The sequence below is a fragment of the Petaurus breviceps genome, unplaced genomic scaffold (genome assembly GCF_028583685.1).
Source record: "Petaurus breviceps papuanus isolate PSGF00001 unplaced genomic scaffold, PetGlider_PUasm1.0 551, whole genome shotgun sequence".
Taxonomy (NCBI): domain Eukaryota; kingdom Metazoa; phylum Chordata; class Mammalia; order Diprotodontia; family Petauridae; genus Petaurus; species Petaurus breviceps.
In genome coordinates this window covers 26,131,930-26,153,795 of record NW_027186372.1, presented here as the reverse complement: position 1 = coordinate 26,153,795, position 21,866 = coordinate 26,131,930, and the positions used below count along the sequence as shown (strand labels likewise).

General features: G+C 42.2%; 1 protein-coding gene across 1 annotated transcript in view; it reads left to right on the top strand.

Moving 5' to 3' along the window:
* Window positions 1-21,866, top strand: part of CYFIP2 (cytoplasmic FMR1 interacting protein 2) — a 143,066-nt gene that overhangs the window by 101,309 nt on the left and 19,891 nt on the right. Inside the window, exons 26-27 of the mRNA XM_069102493.1 lie at window positions 960-1,050; window positions 2,603-2,733. Coding sequence (XP_068958594.1) covers window positions 960-1,050; window positions 2,603-2,733 — 222 coding nt within the window. The remainder of the gene's footprint in view (window positions 1-959; window positions 1,051-2,602; window positions 2,734-21,866) is intronic.

The window sequence follows — 21,866 nt, the reverse complement described above, 5'->3', positions numbered from 1 at the left end:
AAATAGCTTCAGAAAACACCTAGATAAATTCATGGGCTACAGTGCACTGTACTACATATATTCTATCATATACCATGTACAATACGGTAAAATAAATCAAACATTTGTTAAGTGCATATTATGTAGGGAGAATTGTGCCAAGTTCCATTAGATATTCAGAGCTCATATCAGACATATTCCTTGCCTTTAAGTAATTTATATTGTAGTAGGGGCCAAGGGGTATCAACAAAGATAGCGAGAGTAGCCAATAATACAAAATAGTGCGATGTCTGAGGGGGAAGGTCATTGCTGACCTTGAGGAGAAGAAGCAGGTAAAGAGAATCAAGGAAGGTTTCATGGGCCTAGAGATATTTCAGCTGAGCAATTCAATTAGCCGAGGGAGAGGGAGACCACCCCAGGTATAGGTCACAGCATAAACAAAGACAGGGTTGCAGAAGGATGGTCAGTGTTGGAAGGGACCTTAGAGCCCTTTGGTCCAACCCAAATCTGAGCAACTTTACAACATACCTACTATCTCCCAAGGAGGCATCCCATTACATTTCTGGATGGCTCTAATAGTTAGGAAGTTTTTCCTAATATCCAGCCTTAAATCTGCCTGTTTGACGTCTACCCATTGCTCTGTTGGCCCTTAAAGTGTCAAGGAGAACATGACTAATCCCTCTTCCATGTGAGTCATGATGTTTGAGAATTCAGTTCAATTTAGCTGGAACATAGAGTGGGAGAAGGGGATTAATAGGAAATGAGACCACAAAGTGACAGGAGATTGTGGAGAAGCTTAAATGTCAGGCAAAGGGCATCAGTGCCTAGGTCCAGACTCACATCTCTGAGGCTGATATCAGACTGGACAACCCTCACCTCTCTGGGTACCAGTGTCAGAGAAAGAACCTTGGCATGAGTGGATCTTGAGCCTAACATTTTCTTATCTTATACTTTCTTTTTGCCTTTTTTTCTTTTGCCAGCTACAAGGAACCATCCTCCAGTATGTGAAAACCCTCATAGAGGTGATGCCCAAAATATGCAGGTTGCCACGGCATGAATACGGCTCCCCAGGTTAGTGTTGGGGAAGGCATTCAGTTCAACAGGCATTTGCTTCTTGGTTACTAGGAGCCAAGAGGCGCACCAGGAAGTCATGCAAAGACAAAAACAAAGGAGGAGCTTACATTCTCCCGGTTCCGTTAAGATGCCTCTGGTGAACTTTCCTTTGGCACACTGGTGTCAGCCTCATGGTGAACTCAAACTAGGATTCAAGACACTTGGGTTCAAGTCTCGGCTCTTAATCTTGTTTATGCCTAGTCTTACACATTGTCTCCTTCATTAGAACGTAAGCTTCTTGAGGCCTGTTTTTGCCTTTCTTAACACTTTCTTACCAGCACTTAGCAATGTGACTGGTACAAGGTAAGTGCTTTATAAATGTTTGTTGATTGAATAACCACCTAGAAGATTTTGAGTAAGTCACTTACCTTTCTGAACCTCAGTTTCTTTCTGTGTCATTGGGGAGATGGTTGGGGGTAGGGAGGAAGTGGGAATTATAAGTGCCCTGCCTATGTCCCAAGGTAGAGAGATCATCATAACCTGGGGACTTGTAATTTCATTGGTAAAGGACCCCAAGATGAGGAGACTCCTACCAATTCAGGTAGACACATTCCCTGCCACTTAGAGTCTCAAAGGGTTGCTTAGAGCACTCAGGGTCACACAGCTAGTTAAAATAGTTTTTTAAAGGCAAGGACCTTCAGAGGCAGGACTTGAACACAAATTTTTCTTACCTTGAACTGACTTTCCATCGACTGGGACAACCTGCCTCTCCTGGGGAAGATAAAACAGGATAACTAATAGAGAATTGTTTTCAAAAATACAAAAATACAAAGGCTGTATAATAAAAACAATAATAATAATAATAATAAATAGGGGCAGCAAGGTGTCTTAGTGGGTAGAGCACTGAACCTGGAGTCAGGAAGACCTGAATTCAAATTCTACCTCAGATATGTACTAACTGTGTGACCCTGGGCAATTCACTTAGTCTATTTGCCTCACTTTCCTCCTCTATAAAACAGAGACAATAACAGCACCTGGCTCCTAGAATTGTTCTGAGGATCAAATGAGACAACGATTGTAAAGCATCTGGCACATCCAATATAACTGTTAGTTGTTATTATTACATATTACATACATTTTTACATACCAGTCCAACTGATCTTTTCCTCCCAACTCCTGAAATGATCTGCCCTGTGGAAAAAGCCTCTAAGATAATTTATAGCAGCCCAGACTATGCAGGCAAAAAACTGTCCCCTTCTATCATGATGTCTGGTGTTCAAGAGGAGAGGGGCAGGGGCCAGGACTGGGACCTTGCACACAAGCAGGAGCAGATTATAGATGAGCTTGGAATGAGATATTTCCTTGCAGTGAGCAACCCGATTTTCACATGGGATTTCTTCTTGTGGATGTGGATTTGGAGCCAGGTCATTTTTACATCCCTCAGTAGAATCTAGGACAGGTCAGCAAGGATGCATCTTCATTTCTTCACATCCCCAAAGCTCATCCAGGGTTTCAGCCCAAAGAAGCCAGCTGGGAGCTCTCTGATGATCTGCCTCCTCTGTCTCCCTAGGGATCTTGGAATTTTTCCATCACCAGCTGAAGGACATCATTGAGTATGCAGAACTCAAGACTGATGTGTTCCAGAGCCTGAGGGAAGTGGGCAATGCCATTCTCTTCTGCCTCCTCATAGAGCAAGCTCTGGTAAGATCTGGGGCCTCATTCCTCATATCAGTCCACACTATTTGCATTTTACCTTAGCCTATCTCCATGTGCTTTTTGTTCAAAAGGTCACACCCCCAAAGTTTGAGTTCATTTTGATGTGTTTCCTCTAATTCCCCACTTTGGTCTTAGCTTGTTTTATGGCTAGAAACAAAGTAGGGAAAGTCTGTGGAGGCAATTTGTGATGTCCTTGAGTTAACTTCAGGTGTTTCAGAGTCTCTCCTGACAAGGAAGGCAGGGGAATCTTAGCAAAAAATCAACCAATGAGCATTTATTAAGTATTTGCTGTGTGCCACATACTATGGCAGGTGCTGGGGATACAAGAGCTAAAATGAAAAAGTCTTTGCCTTCGAGGTGCTTACATTCTCTGATGGGAAAAAAAGCACATGCACACACACACACACACAATCACACACATACAGAGACTCAGTGTGTGCAAGGTATGGAAGTGGAAGATGAATTATTATATGTGAGGAATAACAATAAGGTCAGTTTAGCTGTTCCACAGAGTGTGTGAAAAGAAATAATGTTTAACAGGCCTGAAAAGCAGGCAAGAGCCGGGTTGTGGAGGATTTTCCATGCCAGAGGAGTTTGCATTTAATCCTAGAAGCAACAGCAGGGTAGTGATGTGGTCAGACCGGTACTATAGAAGTATCGATCTGGCAGCTGCGGGGAGGACGAATTGAAAAGGGATGAGAATGGAAGCAGGGAGATCAATTAGAAAGTCATTGCAGGCGTCCACTTAATGAAAAGGCAGCCTTGTTGAATGGATTGAAGGAGACATGTACAAGAGATGTCAGGGAGACAGAATCATTAAGACCTGGCAAATGAATGGATGAAGGGAGGGTGAGGAGTCAAGGATAAGTACATTGAGCTCTAAGTCAGGAGAGCTGTGTTCCACTTCTTTTCTTTCTTTTTTATTTTGAAGGCAATTGGGGTCAAATGACTTGCCCAGGGTCACACATCTAGTAAGTCTCGGAGGCCAGATTTGAACTCAAGTCCCCCTGACTCCAGGGCCAGTGCTCTATCCACTGTGCTACCTAACTGTCCCTGGGATCCAGTTTTAACTTTACTACTAATTACCTGTGTGACCATGGAAAAGTCACATGTCTTCTCTGGACCTTAGTTTCTTCATCTGTCAAATGAGGGAGTTGAACTAGAGGGTCCCCAAACTCTCTGCCTGCTCTCATTTTTTTTTTTAACTATTATGAAAGGAGAATGGCTTTGCTCTTCCAACTCCTCTCTAGGGAGGTAGTACCAGCTTCCTCCTCTTTTAATGGACACTTGAGACAGCTTATTGTTCCTTTTAGTGGTACCAGGTTTTTAGCACCATTGAGTGGCCTTCTGTTGCCATGGTGATCTATCCTCAGAAGCAGCTGGGGAAGGTTGGAAAGACAGCCCAAGGCCTTGGGAAGATAAAAGCCCCTGGTGGGGAAACACACTGATGTTTCTATCCGTATGTCTCATTTTATCCCCTTTTGCTGACCTTTAATTAGGAGCCTTGATTCAGAAATCATCAATCAAGTTTCACTTACTGCCCCAGAGGAGGGCCAATTATCAGCAAAGTAGAAATGAATGAGTATTGATCAGGAAGGGAAGATCTTTTCACTCAGACTGACTCACCTCAATCTGGGTAATTGTCTTGTGTCTCACAAAGGACACAGACACACACACAGAATCAGAGGATGTTAGAGGATAAGAAATCAGTGATTGCCTAAGCCTGGCCCTTTCATTTTACTGAGGAAGAAACCAAGGACTAGAGAAAGTTGCCCAAGGTCAGTCAGCTAATTATGATGGAACTGGGACAAGAGCCTTGGCTCCCTCCCTCCTTGATTTTTTTTTTTGATGGCTTCTGCAGTTTTAAGTCTTTGGGGAAGAGAATTAAAAACAAGGGCCAGGATTATCTAGGGATGTTTACTTCTCTTTCTGCTGTGAATGCACTCAGAAAATTGTCAGCATTAATGCAGCTAAGGAGAAACTTCTCTGAGATAAAAATTGGGCATGAAATTGGGAGCTGATGAGGTTACTGGAACATAGTAATTCAGGAAGGTAGAATAACTTATGATCATAACATCATAGCTCTGGAAGGGAACTTCGGAGCCTGTCTAATACGACTGCTCCATTTTACCTCAGTTTCCCCATCTGCAAAATGCTGGGTTATGCCACCAGATGTGGTTACTATGTCTGTTGGTTTTTCTGTCAGTGGTGTATTGGTCAGCGTTTAACAACCAGCTTTGGGGGTGGGGAGGACAAATGTACAAATCACACTTTTAAATTTAACTTCCATTATTAACGTTTTCTCCATCGCTTTCTTAAGTCTAGACAATGAACAAAACAATACATCAAGCCCTGATTTGGAGCATTGGAGGATTTCTGAGATGTAAATGTTCACCCTAAAAAGATACTGCACTCAGAGCTGGCCCTAGTATACCCCTGGCTTTGTTTATTTTTCTCTGTTACAAGGGAAGGCTCATAGGGAACAGGGAGATGACTTTGATGGAAAAACTAAAGGCATTAATAGAATCTTGTTTTGAAGAAAAAGAAAATTAAATCAAATGAGAAATGGACCAGATGACCTCTGAGGGTCCTTTCAGCTTTAATAGCTTTTTGCTTCTAATCTGATTGCTCCCATCAATCAACAGCATTTATTAATCAGCTCTCTATAGGGCTTTTTCAGATGAGGTGCTGGTTAGTACTTTCTACAATGTCCCCTACCCAAGGAGTGCCAGAGGGAATAGTCATTAGAAAGCAATTGACATTTTAAAGTTTTCCAGTTCCCTCAGAATCAGGGGCAATGTTTTGAGTCAACGCCTTGTTGATTATACCAGCACATGCCAGAAGGGGTCAGCTTACAGCTACCTTTCCAAGCTTACACTGGAGCTGGAAGGGACCCTCCAAATGTTCCAATCCAGCCCCCTCCTTTTTCCCGGGGATAAATCTGCGCTTAAAGAGAGCAGACAATTGGCTCAAGGGCACGTAGTTAGTAGCAAAACTGGGATTTGAATCTTCTCATAATCCTAAACCCTGTTCCCTGCTGCCTCCATACTCCTTATTCTCATAGCTACACTCAACTGCTACCACCCACCCCTAGAAAGTTTGTTGTTATTGTTATTGTTGTTAAGTCGTGTCCAAATCTTCATGACCCCATTTGGAGTTTCTTGGCAAAGATACTGGAATGGTTTGCCATTTCTTTCTCCAGCTCATTTTACAGATGAGGAAACTGAGGCAAACAGGGGAAGTGACTTGCCCAGGGTCACACAGCTAGTGAGTGTCTGAGACCAGATTTGAACTCAGAAAGATGAGTCTTCCTGACTCCAGGCACGGCATTTTATCCACTGTGCCACCTAGCTGCCCATAGAGAAAGTCTAGGTTTTCTTATACCCCCACCTCTATCCCCAATGTGCCCAGGTAGTCAGGCACTGACTACACCCACTCAGGCCAACTAACTAACAACAATAATAACAATAACTTACTCTAAGCAGTGAAGATAATGTAAGTGTAAGCTTTTCAGTTTAGTTTGATCCTAGGTATGTAAAGTACCAGCTTTGGAGATAGTTGTTACTGTCATAATAGACCTTCATAAAGAGACTGGAAGGCCATTTGCTCAGGATGTCATAGTGTGTTCATCCATCAGACTGAATGATGAATGAACTCCCTTTGAGCACCTGAATTCTAGAATTTAACTCTTCTGAACACACTGTTCTTGGTTTGTCTTCTCTCTTCAGGCTACCAAATCTCAGTCTGTTCTTAAACATTCCTCTGGTTTCCCAGCCAAATTCTAGATTTTGATTCTTGGTCCAGGATTTCTTGGCTACTCCAGAGAAATCCATTCTGTTCTTAACTTAATATATCTGCACCAAAAGCTTTTCTTGTTATTAGAGATCTTTTCCTTTTTTACTTCTAGTCGTGTTTCTAGCTCAGGTATCTATATCTGCCTTCTTTAAACGTAGGAGAGCATTGAGACAGAGACTCCTTGGTTTATCCAAATCCCAGAGACATTAACAGATCAGATATAAAATAGACACAAAAATGTGCTTGAGAGATTACACATTCAGGCAGATTTAACACCAGAAAATTTACTATTATCTCTGATAGAATCAGTCCTTGAAACTTGTCTTTCTGCATTTTATGAACTCATTTTATGACTTTTGCAAAGAGTCACTATGGCTAATCCGGGAAGCCTGACTAGTGGTAAGGAAGCCAGAATTCATGGACTTTCTTACCCAAAACCCTTTTAGAAGTGGGGCACTGTGGTCAAAACATGTGGAAACTGGTAACATAATGAAAGGTGACTTTATTATGTAGAAGCATAATAAGGGTGTTGTAGGCAGCATGGGAGCAGTGGATTTGGAAAGCTGTCCTTAGAGTTGGAAAGATCAGAGTTTAAGTTTCACTGCTGACACATACTGGCAGCATGACCCTAGGCTTAAATTCTAAGAGCCCCAGGCAAGTCTATGAAAGTATAAATGCAGGTAGGGTACTGATCTGCACTGGCAAAGAGAGAGTTCCCTTATCCAGGTGTTCCCTATACCAGGGATATTATGGAACTTGTCTACTCCTATACCAGAGTAGTAGATTGAGAGTCAAAAGACTTGGAATCCAGTCCCTGCTCACCCCCTATTTATGTGACCTTGATAGGCCATTGTTTTCTTCTCTGTAACATAAGTTACAGAAGGAAGTTATACTGGAGGATTTCTTTTTTTTTTTTTTTTTTGCTTTTTGGAGGGGGGAAGGTAGGGCAGTTGGGGTTAAGTGACTTGCCCAAGCTCACACAGCTAGTAAGTGTTAAGTATCTGAGGCCAGATTTGAACTCATGTCCTCCTGACCCCAGGGCCAGTGCTCCATTCACTGCACCACCTAGCTGCCCCTAAACTGGAGGATTTCTAAGGTCTCTTTTAGTGCTAATATCCCATGATTCTATGTTATTGCCATTTATTCTTCCCTGTGGGTCTGGAACTATACCAGAAATTTATTGGGATAATTCTAAGTATTTATAATAAAAATTCCAGAAAATACAATTTTTTTAACTGACAAATGCTGACATGTACTCAATTCTTAAAGCTTTTTTTGTGTCTCAAATATCAGAAATAAAATGACTTTAGATGATGCAATTAGATTAATATGCTGATGTATTGGCATGATGATTTCCTTTACAAAAATGTTGCAGACTTTCATTCAAGCATCAAATGGTAATTAAGCATCTAGCTGGCAAAACCAAAAGAAAGACAGGGATAGTATTGATGGCCTAAGAAGATAAGACAGATATACTAATGTTGTGGCTTGGAGTCTCAGTGTGGAGTACTCCAAGGATCCTTGCTCTCACCAGACATTTTCTTTTTCTTTTTGGAAGGTGGAAGGCAAGGCAATTGGGTTTAAGTGAATTGCCCAAGGTCACATGGCTAGTGTTTTTTTTTTTTTAAGCAATCGGGGTTAAGTAACTTGCTCAAGGTTACACGGCCAGTTATTTCTGGGTGTGGTGCTGAGTTTCTGAGCCCAGATTTGATCCAGGTCATCCCAACACTGGGGCCAGTGCTCTTACTCTCTGAGCCACCTAACCACCCCTAAGCAATTGGGGTTAAGTAGCTTGCTCAAGGTTACACGGCCAGGTGTTTCTGGGTGGGTGCTAAGTGTCTGAGCCCGGGATTCGATCTCCAAGTCGTCCTAACGTTGGAGCCGGTGCTCTTACTCGCTGTGCTACCTGGCTGCCCTGTCACATGGCTAGTGTTAAGTGTTTTGAGACCACATTTGAATTCAGGTCCTCCTAACTCCAGGGCCAGTGCTCTATTCACAGCACCACCTAGCCACCTGTTAACATTTTTACAAATGACTTGGACAAAGGTGTAAATAGTGGGCAGATGATACAGGTCTGGGAGAGAAAGCTAACACACTGGGTGACAAATCTAATATCCAAAAAGACCTTTGTAAATGAGCATTGAGTTGAATCCAACAGGATGGAATTAAATTATAAGGAATAGAAAATCTTACACTTGGATTCAAAAATCCGGTACAAATGTGAGACGTGTGTTTAGAAAGCAGTTTGTCTGAAAAAGATCAGGGCGGCAAAGGAGTGCAAATGGCCTGCAAGCTCAGTAGAAGTCAGCAGTAAGACAGAGCAGCCAGAAACCTAATGAGATCTTGGGTCATAGTAAGAAGGCACAAATCCCAGGAATGATGAGCTCACAGCTAGTCCCTGTTTTCTACCCTGGTCACATGGCATCTGGAGTATTGTGCTCAGTTCTAAATGACATAGTTTAGAAAGGACATGGTACAGCTGGAGAGGAACCAAAGGAGGGCAACTAGACTGGCAAAGGAACTTGAGTTCTTGGCATGTTATTGGTCCTTCATTCTCAAAGAAGACCAATGACCTCAGGAGGCAGATGTCTTGACTTGCAAGGGAATTGGGTTTAAGTAAGGCAGATTTTTGAAAGTAGGTTGAACAGAGAAGCCTGGAGAAGACTCAGGGAAAACTTTTCTAACAGATTGTCCAGAAATGAAAAGGGCTGTTTCAACGTATAGGATCATAGCTCTAGATCTGGAAGAAACCTTAGAAGTCAGCTAGACTAACTCATTTTATCTTGAATTTTTTTAACTTCTTTTGGGTTCTAGGTGTCCTAAACCATAGAGAGCTGAAGTTGTTTATCTCTGATGTATAATTTCTGTTTTAGAGAAGTTTGAGAGGTCCTGAGGAATTAGAGAAAATGTCTGCTTCCCCATCTTGTTGATTACATGATCCAGAAGACCTTCATTTTATCTTGAAGGGCCTGTTTAGCATGGAAGAGAGAAGACTTAGGGGGAACATGATAGCTCCGTTCAAATATTTTAAAAATTGTTATATTGAAAAGAGATTAGTCCATTCTGTTTGACCCCAGAGAAACACCGCGTAAAAGTTGTAAAGAAGCATATTTAAGCCTAATGTCAAGAAAAACTTCCTAACAATTACGGCTTTCCAGAAGGGGCAGTCAAATCAAGTCAACAAACATTTATTAAGAAGCTACTGTGTACCAGGGACTCTGTTATGTGCTGGGAACAAAAAAAAAAAAAAAAGCGAAACCTTTACATACCCTCAAGGAGTTTACAATCTAACAAAGAAGACATGTAAATAACTTTGCACAAACTAGATATTTACACAGGAAAAATTAGAGATCATCTTAGAAGAAAGGCATTAGCATTAAGGAAAACTAGAAGAGGTTTCTTGAAGAAGGTGGGAGTTTAGCTGAGAAGAAAGTCAGGGAAGCTAGGAACCAGAGCCAGAGATAAAAAGGGAGAGCAACCACATGTGGGTGCCATCCAGTGAAAATGCACAATCTGGGGACAGAGTGTCTCCTGTGAGCAATGGCGAGAAGGCCACTGGATTCTTTGGAAGTGTTCAAGCAGAAGCAAGACAGCTACTGTTAAGTTGTGTTATAGGAGGGAATCCTTTCAAGCATGAGTGCTGTGAGGTGACTGCTGATGTCCCTTCCATCTTTCAGATCCCTTGACTCAAGTTAAGAGGATTGCCCACCGCCATCACTGGGGCAGTTAGTGGCAGAACCATTATCCAGATGCAGGTCTTGTGAACGAATCTCAGTTCAACTCTCTTGCCACTGCCCCACGAAGTAGTGGGATTGCCTCCCCCTCCACTGAAAGTGTTCAAGGAAAGATCATTTGCTGAGTATTGTTCTGCAAAGGATTTCTTTTAGCTATAGGTTGAGTGGACCCTTCCAACTCTAAAATCCCGTGATTCCACACTTATATAGGAGTACAATACTGTGAGATCAGATGAGGAAACAGATCCCACCACTGCAAGGGAAGATCATTCTCAAATTTATTTTAATTTTGTTCTATCTGAAAAAGCATTTTTCTCCCCCTAAAGACCCACATTGTACCTATTCTTTACTCAGGTCTTTGACAAAATGCAGTCCATCTCAGACCTGACTTTATTACATTCCAGAGGCTTAAATCCTATTGGTAAACTTGTAAAGCATTGGCACCCCCTGTATCGATCCATTCATTGATAATAGATTGTGTGATTATGGTTATGGAGTAGGAGGGTTTGGGGTCTATTAGAGGCATTAGAGGTGCTAGAAGTTAGATTTTTTTTTCCTCTAACAGAAAATGTGCTTTTGATGGGCCTCTAGAACATTAACCTAGCATTCAACTTTTATAATTTATCCTGTTGCCAGGGAGAAGTTTCCCTTAGTCTCTCTTAATGCCTAAATACCCATTTGCATATGTAATCATGAATATTGTGGTCAATGAGAATATTAGCATTGATATAGTCCTTTCTATTCACAAAAGTACTTTCTGACCATTTTCATCTATTTAGGAAGTATTTAAGTGTGTGGATCATAAATGAGAGTCTCTTTTAGTGTTGGGTTTGGGTTTTTTTTTTTTCTTAGAAGTACTACTTAGGCCCAATTTTAAAACCTTATCAAGTTATTTTGGGGGGAAAATGGTCACTAAGTTGGAGAAGCAAGAGATTTACAGTGAGAGGGAGGGGAGGATTAAGAGAGTGAGGATATTATGTTTTCTTTGTCCAGATATTTATTGCTCTTTGGGAAATTTGTTCCCCATAATATATGCCCCAGAGCTACTTTTAATTAAGGTTTGGGATTTGTTGGTTTGCTTCTTTTTTAACTTTAATTTGTAAGGGCAACTGCCAACTCAGTTCAGCATCCATTATGATTCCAACCTTCCATTTGATTTATTAGAAGATAATTCAAATTTTGGAGTATGAATAAGCAAAGAAAATCCTTCATGCTCTCAAGCCCTAATTAGAAAGATATCATAGAGGCTTCTTTCCAAACCCCTCTAAGAGATAAGATCATAAGGTCTGCTATGTGTCACCCTGAAATAGTGGGCCATGGTGCCATCTTCCTCTCCTTAGCTTCTCTTGTCTCTGAGCCCCTTTCCTTAAGGGTGATTGCTTGGTTGGTTGCTTTTCCTTTTAAAAGACACACAAGGGTGCCTTTCTTTCTGGATTTATTTCGAGAGAGATGGCTTTAAGCCTAGATGGTTTGGTAGAAAGTGTCTTTAGTAGAACCTCTACACAATCAAGATGAACTTGACACAGAAGCAGACTTACCCATAGGCAGAATGTATAGAAGCTGACCTGTCAGAGTGCCTGTTATTTACAGACATTCATTCATTTGAACTGGGAAGGCTTTTCCCTTGGGAGAGCAAAGGAGATAATACTTTAATAGGGATTAGTCAAGCAGACAAGCAAGGCCCTACGGAGTAATAATAACAATTCATATTTATTCATATTGAGAGGCAGCATGGAGCTGGTGATGGAGGTAGATGGAGGAGTCAAGAAACCCCTGGGGTCAAGTCCTGCCCCTGACCTATTCTAGCTATGCGACTGTGAACAAGTTACTTAGCTTTGCAGTGTCCCAGTCACCTAAGTCTGTTACAACCAAATTGTCACACCTACATTACTGATCTTCATCGGCAAGTGACAGCTAAAGATCACACAACTAGTAAGTATTAGAACTGAGATATGACTCCCATGTTTCCTGATTCCAGGACCAAGGCACTTTTCCTCTATACCATGTAATAGATAGCCTTGTGAGACATTTTGGGAGAGAAAAGATTTGCCAACCCAGGTGCCTATTTCTTCCTGGCCTTATGAAACATTTCAATGAAGAATGAAGGCATCTACATGGCCTAAGATCCTAGAAATTGCTAGTGTCCTAGTATTATGAATTCCAAACCATCCTACATTTAGTAAAGAACTTTCACAGCCAGAGATGTGCATTTCTCTCTGGCCTGCCAGCAGGCAGCCTTTTGAGACAAGGGTGCCCTCTTCAGTATCACTGTCTGGGTAGTATCAGTTTGTTCTCATTTGACTTCCCTTTCGAAATAGCATGAGAAAAGAAGAAATGGTTGTCATTTTAATTAAGACATCTTTTAATTTCATTTTTTCCCAGTCTTATCATTTTGGTGATTTCACCTTTCAGTGATTTATAATAAATGGAGTTGGGCCCCAACCCCCTAGCCCTAGGACATTTTCAGCTGAATTCAAAGTATCACAGACCTAAGATGTGGTTTACAGCACATACCAGCTAATTCTGAATGACAAAACATAGGCTACCCTACATAACAGCAGTAAAGAAACCCACTAGATGTTGGGAATGTCTGTGATCCAAAAAGCTGGCATTGGGCACCTAAGGTTTTTCAACTAGTATTTCTAACTTTAGACTTGCTAAACCCTTTTCTCTATAGGGAAAAGTAGAGTCTTCATGTTATGTGCTTGCTCTACTGAGAGAGACTTTTGTCCCACCCAGATCTGTTACACAGCAACTTAGATTTGCAGGAGCTAACATCAGGTGCCAATTTGCAACTGGATGGTTTAACAAAAATAATTTCCCTAGAGATCAGAAGACCACCTGCAGTTCAGGTTTAGTTTGGGGGATAGGAAAGGGGATCACATGTCCACCCTTTGTTTGCATGTAATTTCGTACCACAAGACTGAGTCTGGGGAGCAGGGAACTGTTAGGCCATCTAAGGAGGGGCAAACTAGCCCAGGTCAGAAATGGAGCAAACAGGCCCATGAGTGGCCTCTTAATTTCCGACTTCAGTAAAGAAGCAAGACTCTCTCTCAGACAAAAAAAACAAACAAACAAACAATTAGGTCTAGCATTCAATCTATCCTCCTATTGATAAAACAAATATTTCTTGAAATTCAGTTACTTGTAGTTAGTCTGTTACTGTGCTAAGTAGTTCTCAGCAAATGGCCTCACTTATTAGGTGAAGTTTTAGGCCAGGTCTTTAGCTGAGAGGGTAGGGAGAGGAGTACAATGGTAGGTTTAAGGAAAAAGGATTTGGAATTATAGCCAGGGTGAGTAGGATATCAAATTGATTAAGACAATGTACAAGGATCACCTTGCTGCAGTGAGGGCCCAGTTGAGATTACATAATGTAAATTTGTAATGGCCCCCATCAGCATGGTTTCATGATTTTCTACCACTGCCATTGAGCAGCATGTGAATGGGAGTGAATTCTGGGAGTATTCCGAAGAGGAAGTTTGGCAAGTCATAATAGTGGACAGGATAAAGAGGCAAAGAATTTGAGAGCAGAAGATAGTGAGAGATGCACTGATTGACCTTGGGGTTGAGGTAGGAAAAAGAGGAGCAGTGACAGACTGACAAAAAAGTGAAAGATGGAGGGGTCAGAGGGTAGTGAAGATGAAGATCTGTAGGGGCTCTCAGGCAGAGGGAAAGCTGGAATGATAAAAGACCATGATCAGATAAAGGAATGACAGACTTCATGAACATAAAAATGGAATACCCATAGGTGATGGGAAGATCAAGGGTATGTTTGGCCATCTCTGTGTAACTCAGGTAGAGTAGAGTAGAGAAGTGGGTCATGGGAACTGAATAGATTAAGGAACTGGGAAGTTGGGGTATGTGAGAGAGTGTTCATATGTGTATCAAGCAGGAGTTGGGGTAAAGAGAAAGACAAGACTGAGACTGTGAGTCTGATACTAAATCTGTATTGTTCTTTGTTTTCAAAGAAGACTAATGGCTTCATGGGTGAAGTCTTGATTTGCATGTGAATTGCATTTAAGTGAGGCAGAGTCATCAGCTTCACTCCCTTCCTGAGTCTTTGAGTCCAGTGGCAAGACAAAGGGGCTTCAGGATGACTGGTGATGGTCCGGGTTGCTGTGGATGAGCATGGCATCTTTGACGTCTGACCAAGCTCTAAGCACTCCACAGCACCTGCTTCAGCCACCTTCACGACTGTTGGAACAAATTGTTCCCATCCACACATTCCACCAGGATATGCTTGGGGTAGATGTCCCCCTAACTCACCAAGGGTTTGCAGCCTGTGTATTGCCCTCAACCTGGTTTAGGTCATGTGCTGAGATAGTTTACTGGGGTGTGGCCACTGCACATGCTACAGCTTCTTGGGGCCACAGGTGAGGGTTGGGCGACAGGGGGACACCAAAAGTGGATGAGCAGCCCTTATACCAGAGGTGCTAGCCCTCCTGAGCACCCCATATACTCCATACATACATACACTAAACCAATTGAGAAAGGAAGATTATCCTAGTCAGGGATGGGTGGAGAAGGCCAATAGAGGCCAGGATCTGAATAAACACGAATAGTGTGGGTCTCAAAGAAGGATGTTCCTGAGTGACTGTAGTAAAAGGAGAGTCTAGATGTGGCAATAGAAAGCAAGAAGTATTTCGACTCGCAGATGATAACCAGGGAGCCAGGGGTGTGAGTGAAAGAGCAACCAGGGATAGAAAGGGTAGCCAGGGATGCAGCATCATCATGAGGATGCATTTGGGAATGGGTGATATGGTTTGTCTGAAGACAAGACAAACTTTAAGCACAAAACAAATACTAATTCAAGACAACATATAAAGGGTGGCAAAAGAGTAAGAGGGACAGTAAGTTCTACTTAGAGAACAAAGATATCCCTGGGGGTTGGAATGCTTAAGGAAGGCCTTACTGGGGAGGTGAGACTTTTATTCTGGGTAGAATGTGAATAGGCGAGGGGAGGAGGAAGGGCTTCCCAGGAAGGGGAGAAAGGATGAACAAAATCAAGGAGCCAAAAGGGATCATGAAATGATACTTATGTTCCCCTCAAGAGATCAGCACAACTGGAGTAGAAGGTTCCTGTCAGGGAGGAATAAAGGAGGAGCCTGAGTAAGCGGAATGATACTAGATTGTGGACAACCTGACAAGTTCAGGACGCTGTATGAGGATGAGCGATTTTTAAAGGAATTGCATGATTCCACTAATATTTTAGGAAGGTTAATGTGATGATGGCAGCTAGCATCAGCTAACATATGGTGCCTGCTGTGTTTCAGGCACGGTGCTAAGTACTTCACAAATATTCTCCTTTGATCCCCCCACTAACCCTGGGAGGTAGGTGGTGGTATTATCATCTCCATTTTGTGGTGGTGGTGATTGTTCAGTCATTTCATTCATGTCTGCCTCTGTGACCCTATTTGGGGTTTTCTTGGCAAAAACATTGGAGTGATTTGCCATTTCCTTCTCCAACTCATTTTACAGATGAGGAAACTGAGGCAAACAGGGCCAAGTGACTTACCTAGAGTCAGTTAAGTGTCTGAGGCCAGATATGAACTAAGAAAGATGAGTCTTTCTGACTCCAGACCTGGCACTCTGTTTACTGTGCCACCTCACTGCCTTTTCCCCATTTTATAGATGAGGAAACTGAGGCAAACAGTTCAAGTGACTTACCCAGAATCACACAGTTAATGAGTGCCTAGGGTTGGATTTGAACTCAAATGTTCCTGACTCTGGGCCCAGCACTTTATGAGAATGAAGCAGGCATTACAGAAATAGGGAGCAGTCCAGTCAAACAGGGATTCTTGCTTTTCCTCATCATTTATCACTCCATCCTTCTCTTTACACCTTTGCACAGGTTGTCCCTACCCCCAAGCCTGAAACGCACTCTCTCCTCACCTCCACCTCTTAAAAACCCTAGTTTCCGTCAAAGCACTACATGAAGCTAGGTTCCACCAACAAAATTACCTTCAATTTATTTTGTAAATATTTTTAATATACTTATATGCATATATGTTGTCTCCCCTGCTGGAATATAAGATCTTTGTAGATAGAAATTGTTTTATTTTTCCTCTGTATCACAGTAAGCCAGTCAATAGGCATTTATTAAGTGTGTCCTACATGCTGGACATTGAGCTAAGTGCTGGGGTACAAAGAAAAAGAAACGTAGAGTCCCTGATCTCAAGAAGCCTGCATCCCATGGCCTAGCACAGCATAGGTGCTTATAAAGCTATAGCATGCACAGCAGCCACAGATGAGTAGACTGAGGCAAACAGGTGTAATGACCTGTCCAAAGTCACTGCTAGTAAGAGTCTGGGGCTAGATAAGCTAAATCAGGTTGAGGGTAACGACAGGCTACAGACCCCTCAGTGAGTTAGAGGGATGTCTATCCCCAGCATGGGAAAACTTCCTTCAGCAGAAGGAGTGGATGAGAACAGTTTGTTCTAGTGGCTGGGAAGGCAGCTGAAGCAGGCACTGTGGAGCTTAGAGCCTGCTCAGACATGGAAGACGCCAAGGTCGTCCACTTCATCCTGGGCGGTTGTCAGTCAGCCACCAGACTTCAGTGATCCTGGAAGAGAGAGTGAGGCTCATGTCTTTGCACAGCTCTACCTCACCTAAATCTAATTCATGCACAAGTCAAGACATTACCTGCGATGTCATTGGTCCTCTTTGAAATGAAGGACAAACAATGACAGATGCTTATAATCACATAGTAGGTGCTAAATTTTTCTTTGATTGACTGAGTTGTTACGTCCAACTCTGCAATGATGAACTTCTAAGATGATAAAGGAAACCAGTTACACTGAAATATAGTTAGCAAACTATTTATTTTTTTATTTCTTTATTTTTAATTTTCAACATTCATGTCCACAAGATTTTGAGTTACAAATTTTCTCCCTGTCTTTTCCCCTACCCCCCACCCCCAGATAGCAAGCCTATTGAATACCCCTTCCCCCAATCTGCTCTCTCTTATATCCTCCCCCACCCCACCCCTAACTTTCTAGTAGGGCAAGCAAACTATTTCTTAAAAAAAAAATTCACAGACTCCAAGTTAAGAACCTTTGCCTTATATAGGCAAGAGTCACCAGCTGCAGAGCTTGTGCTTGAATCTGTAAGATGGAATTATTCACAGAATGAAGGACTATAAAAATAACAAAAATCCCAAAGCTTTTGTTTTGGGTTTTGGGGTTAGACGTGAATGTGTGGATTTATTTTGTTTGGTTACACATGCAAATGTGTTAAATTCTTTTTAATTCCTTTTTCATTTGGGGAGTGGAGTAAGGGAGAAAAAATGGCCAAAACAAAACAAAAATGCATTGAATTTCCCAAAATGTCTTAAGGATCGACCATCATAAATGAAAAAGAACAAAGGACACTTAGCCTACAAAAGACCCAGGTGGAACATCAATAGCATTCGAGTAAAAAATCCAAATCTAAAAACAGTTGAATGCTTACGTGTGAATGCTGTGCTAGGTAGGGTACACCAGGGGGTAAATACAGGGCTTGCCATACAAATGCTTAGCATTTCCATAAATGGGATCTCAAATTAGCCCACTACAATTAAGTGCTAAAAATATTTTAAGCCAACCTGCCCTCTTCCCAGGAGGAAATCCACATGGTCCAATGCGTGGAGTTAGCATCTGCTGCTAGGTATCCTGAAAAGCAGACAATCACCTCTGCTGAAAGAGTGTGCTAGGCAGAACAGAAATGAGGAAAACGTGGGCGTTTCCTCCCTTTCACCCGAACGAACAAGATGTGGGCAAGCTCTAAAGAGAATCCTCTTTCTTAATGTCTAGGAAGTGTCAATCTGGAAGCCTGCTTGTCCTGAAGAGACTCCGCCACCCCCAACCCAAATAATGTATTTGCATAATTTCTGGAGTATCTCTGGTTTCAGCATGTACCATCAGTGTCCCAGGCTTATCATACACTCCTGTCCTGGGTACGCTGGATTGGCTTCAGATTTGATGACTCACCCTGCAATCAATCTGGGGCTTGCTGTTCAGTTGTTTCAGTCATGTCTGACTCTCTGACCCCAATTGGGGGTTTCTTGGCAAGGATACTGGAGTGGTTTTCCTTCTCCAGCTCATTTTAACTGAGACAAGGTTAAGTGACTTGCCCAGGGTCACACAACTAGTACATGTCTGAGGCTGGATTTAAACTCAGATCTTCCTGACTCCAGGCACTCTATTGGGGGCCTGCTAATGTTATTAAGTAACTGAGTGAACAAGATACCCTGGCATTTCACCAATGTGATCCCCACAGCAGCTGCTATGAAATATATGCACTATTCCCAGGTTTGAATCACCAGATATAACAGACTCTCTTCCTTGAAGACAAAAACCAAGACATTTATTCAAATACCAGTAAGCCAAATCCATCATAGTAACAAAGAAGTATATACACATTGCCAGTGTAGGGAGCGCGGACATCCCGAGAGTTCTTTTTAAGACAAAATCCATACATGTCACCAATGCAGGGATCACAGACATCCCCTAGCCTTCCCTCCCATAGGCTTCCCCCCAAAGCAAGTTCCCCCAGGCAAAAATGCTCCCTCTCTCACTCACATTATCTGCTCAGTTCTGCTCTGCTTTGCCTGCTCTCTCTCTCCCCCAGGTGTCTCACTCTGACTTTCTGCTCCACTCTTCCACAAGCTTCTCCCACCATGGGCTCCATGTGATCATATAGGCCTATTAAGGGGCAGGGAAGATCTTCAAATTCCCTTGCCATTACACCTGGCCCTGGCAAACAGCACCCCTTATTGAGCTCATGACGCTCAAATGAGTTTTTGTTAAGTATTTGTTAAGTCAAGTCAAGTTATTTGTTGTTAAGTCAAGTATTTGTTAAGCCCACTCTCTGTCCTGAGTCCTGTGCTAGGAGCTCTAGCTAATTTTGAGAGATAAAAGGTAGTTAAAACAAGGACCATTCACTGAAGGACCAATCTTCTCATAAAGACAAGACATATGTAATTGAAATATGATATATGAATTTTTTTGTGTGTGGACCAGACCTGTGATTTCATCAGTGTAGGGAGTGTCCAGGCAGGAACATCCTCTAGCAATGAAGGCTGGCACCTTCAGTGTAATTTACAGTGTTACAGAGTTGCCTGGGGCACTGAGATGATGTGATTTGCCAAGGGTGACGCAGTCAATATGCAGCAGAAGTAGGCAGTGAGGTCACATCTTCTAAGGCTAGCTTTCTGTCCAATAGTCAGTGCTGCCTCTGGCCACCTAGATCAGTGCACAAAATAAGGGAAAAAATAAAAAGTAGGAATGAAGAGATTTCTGTGTGCTGGAGTGTTCGGGAAAACCTCAGATTTGGGTTTGAATTGGGTCAAAGAGGAACAGAATTTGGATTGAAAGCAAGAAGGGATATTAAGGTGGGAGGGGAAGGAAAGGGAAGGGATAATCTTAGTAGGAGCTGCTCTGAATATTTCCTCTAGAATTTTGGATGAGGAAAGAGAAATCAGTTGCTCATAATAAGGTTATCATAAATGGACTTACTGAATGATCATGACTTCATTGGGGGAGAAGATTGACAACAAGCAATGAACCTTAAAGGACAAGCTAGGTACAGAATTTAAGAACGTTAGAGCTAAAAGATCTGAGAAATTATCTGGTCCCTGGGTAAGGAACCTGCAACCTCAAGGCCACATGAAGCCTTCTGGGTCCTCAAGTGTGGCCCTTTGAGGTCCTAGAGGGCAACATGTGGCCTCAAGGTCACAGGTTCCCCTCCCCTGATCTAGTCCATTTATAGGTTAGAAAACTGAGACTCAGAGGTGTCTCTTTATTTAAATGTCTTATTAATCTTTTCTGTTTTTATGCCACTGCTACTTCACAGTCTATCATTCTCAATAGACTGACAACATGAAAAATTCCCACCAATAACCCTCTGTCCTCAAGTGGAGAGCAATTAGAATCATTCCTCTTTGAATGGTACTCACTGTACTTGGACATTTTCAGAGACAAGGAACTCCCTCCCTCATGCAGAAGCAGCTCATTTCCATTTTTTTACATGGGTCTAGTTGACAGGAAGCTCTTATGTCCCTTAATATCATAGTGCCCGGGTGAAACTCAACTAGATATGATGCTATGACAGTTCTACTTGGCCGAGAAACAGAACTAAAACTAGGTGGTAGAAATTATAGGGATAAAGAGTACACTGTGATTTCATTAGTACAGGGAATTTCCACATGATGCAACTCTTTCTGCTGGTGCAGGTCTAGAGCAGAGTCATTAAGGGGTAGTTAGGAGGCTCTGTGGACGGAGCTCTGGGCTCAGAATCAGAAGACTCATCTTCAAGAGTTCAAATCTGGCCTCAGACCCTTGCTAGCTACAATGTAAGCCCCTGACCCTGTTTGCCTCAGTCCCTCATTTGTAAAACGGAAGTGCAGACAGAAACCGTGAACCAATCCAGTATCTTTGCCAAGGAAAGCCCCAAATAGGGTCACAGAGAGTTGAACGCAACTGAACAAAGAGTCATCCAACCATGTGGCCTGCAGGCCGCACTGGCCCACAATACTCCTGAGTTTGGCAGAACCAGATTAAGATATAGTGGGAAACATTTAGCAAAATAAATAAAAATATAAAACACAGATAATATTGCATTTAAAAATTAAAAGTCAGTTTGCAGCCCGCAGTGATCCTTAGGTACAAATTAGTGGCTCCTGTTTCTAGTTGAGTATTGCTCTCCACTATACAAGAGATTCCTGTTCTGGTGCCTGTTGGACTAGACAGCCCACAAAGTTACTTCGAGCTCTGATGTTCTGTGATTCTGGTAGGTGGTTGGACTAGAAACTCTTACGATTCCACCCAACTCAGATTCTATATTTAATCAAAGGATATTCCAATGGAGTGGGGCTGTGAATTGAAGGAGGATAGCATTAAAAATGTTAAGAATCACTGTGGTTTTGAGAAAGAAACAAAAAGAAGCTCAAACTCTTCTCGTTAAGAGGTTAAGACTTGCATTCACTTTCAGTCTGCCCCAGATCCCACCCAGTAACCTCTTATCTTACTCAGCCCCTCTCTCTTAATGAGTAAGACTTGGTAAAAGGCTTGTCAGAGCTGGAAGGGACCTTAGAACATAGGTTAGAGCTAAGCAGGGCTAGAACATAGGGCTTAAATAGCACTACGAGGAGCTTTAAAACAATACAGCTAGCTGTCATGTTAAAAAAAAGTATCAGATAAATTAATCCTTGCTGAGGCATCAATATCTAATAATCATAATCACAATATTTGTATAGCACTTTCTATATGCCAGGCACTGTGCTAAGTACTTTACAATTATTTTCTCATCTGACCCTCACAATAACCCTGGGAAGTAGGTGCTGTTATTGTCCGTATTTTACAGATTAGCATGAATATACAGAAGTGTCAGCATAATAGACACAGTAGACACAAGGTAGCTTGGGGAGAGAGGGCACTAGCCGAGGGGAAAAAAGCATCATGTGGAAGCTGACACTTGAACAGTGTCTCTAAAGAAACCAAAGATTTCCAGAGGCAGAGGTGAAAAGGATGTGGAGGACATCCAGTGAGAAGGCACAGACAGGGTATAAAGTGATGAAGAGTGTGTGTGTGTGTGTGTGTGTGTGTGTGTGTG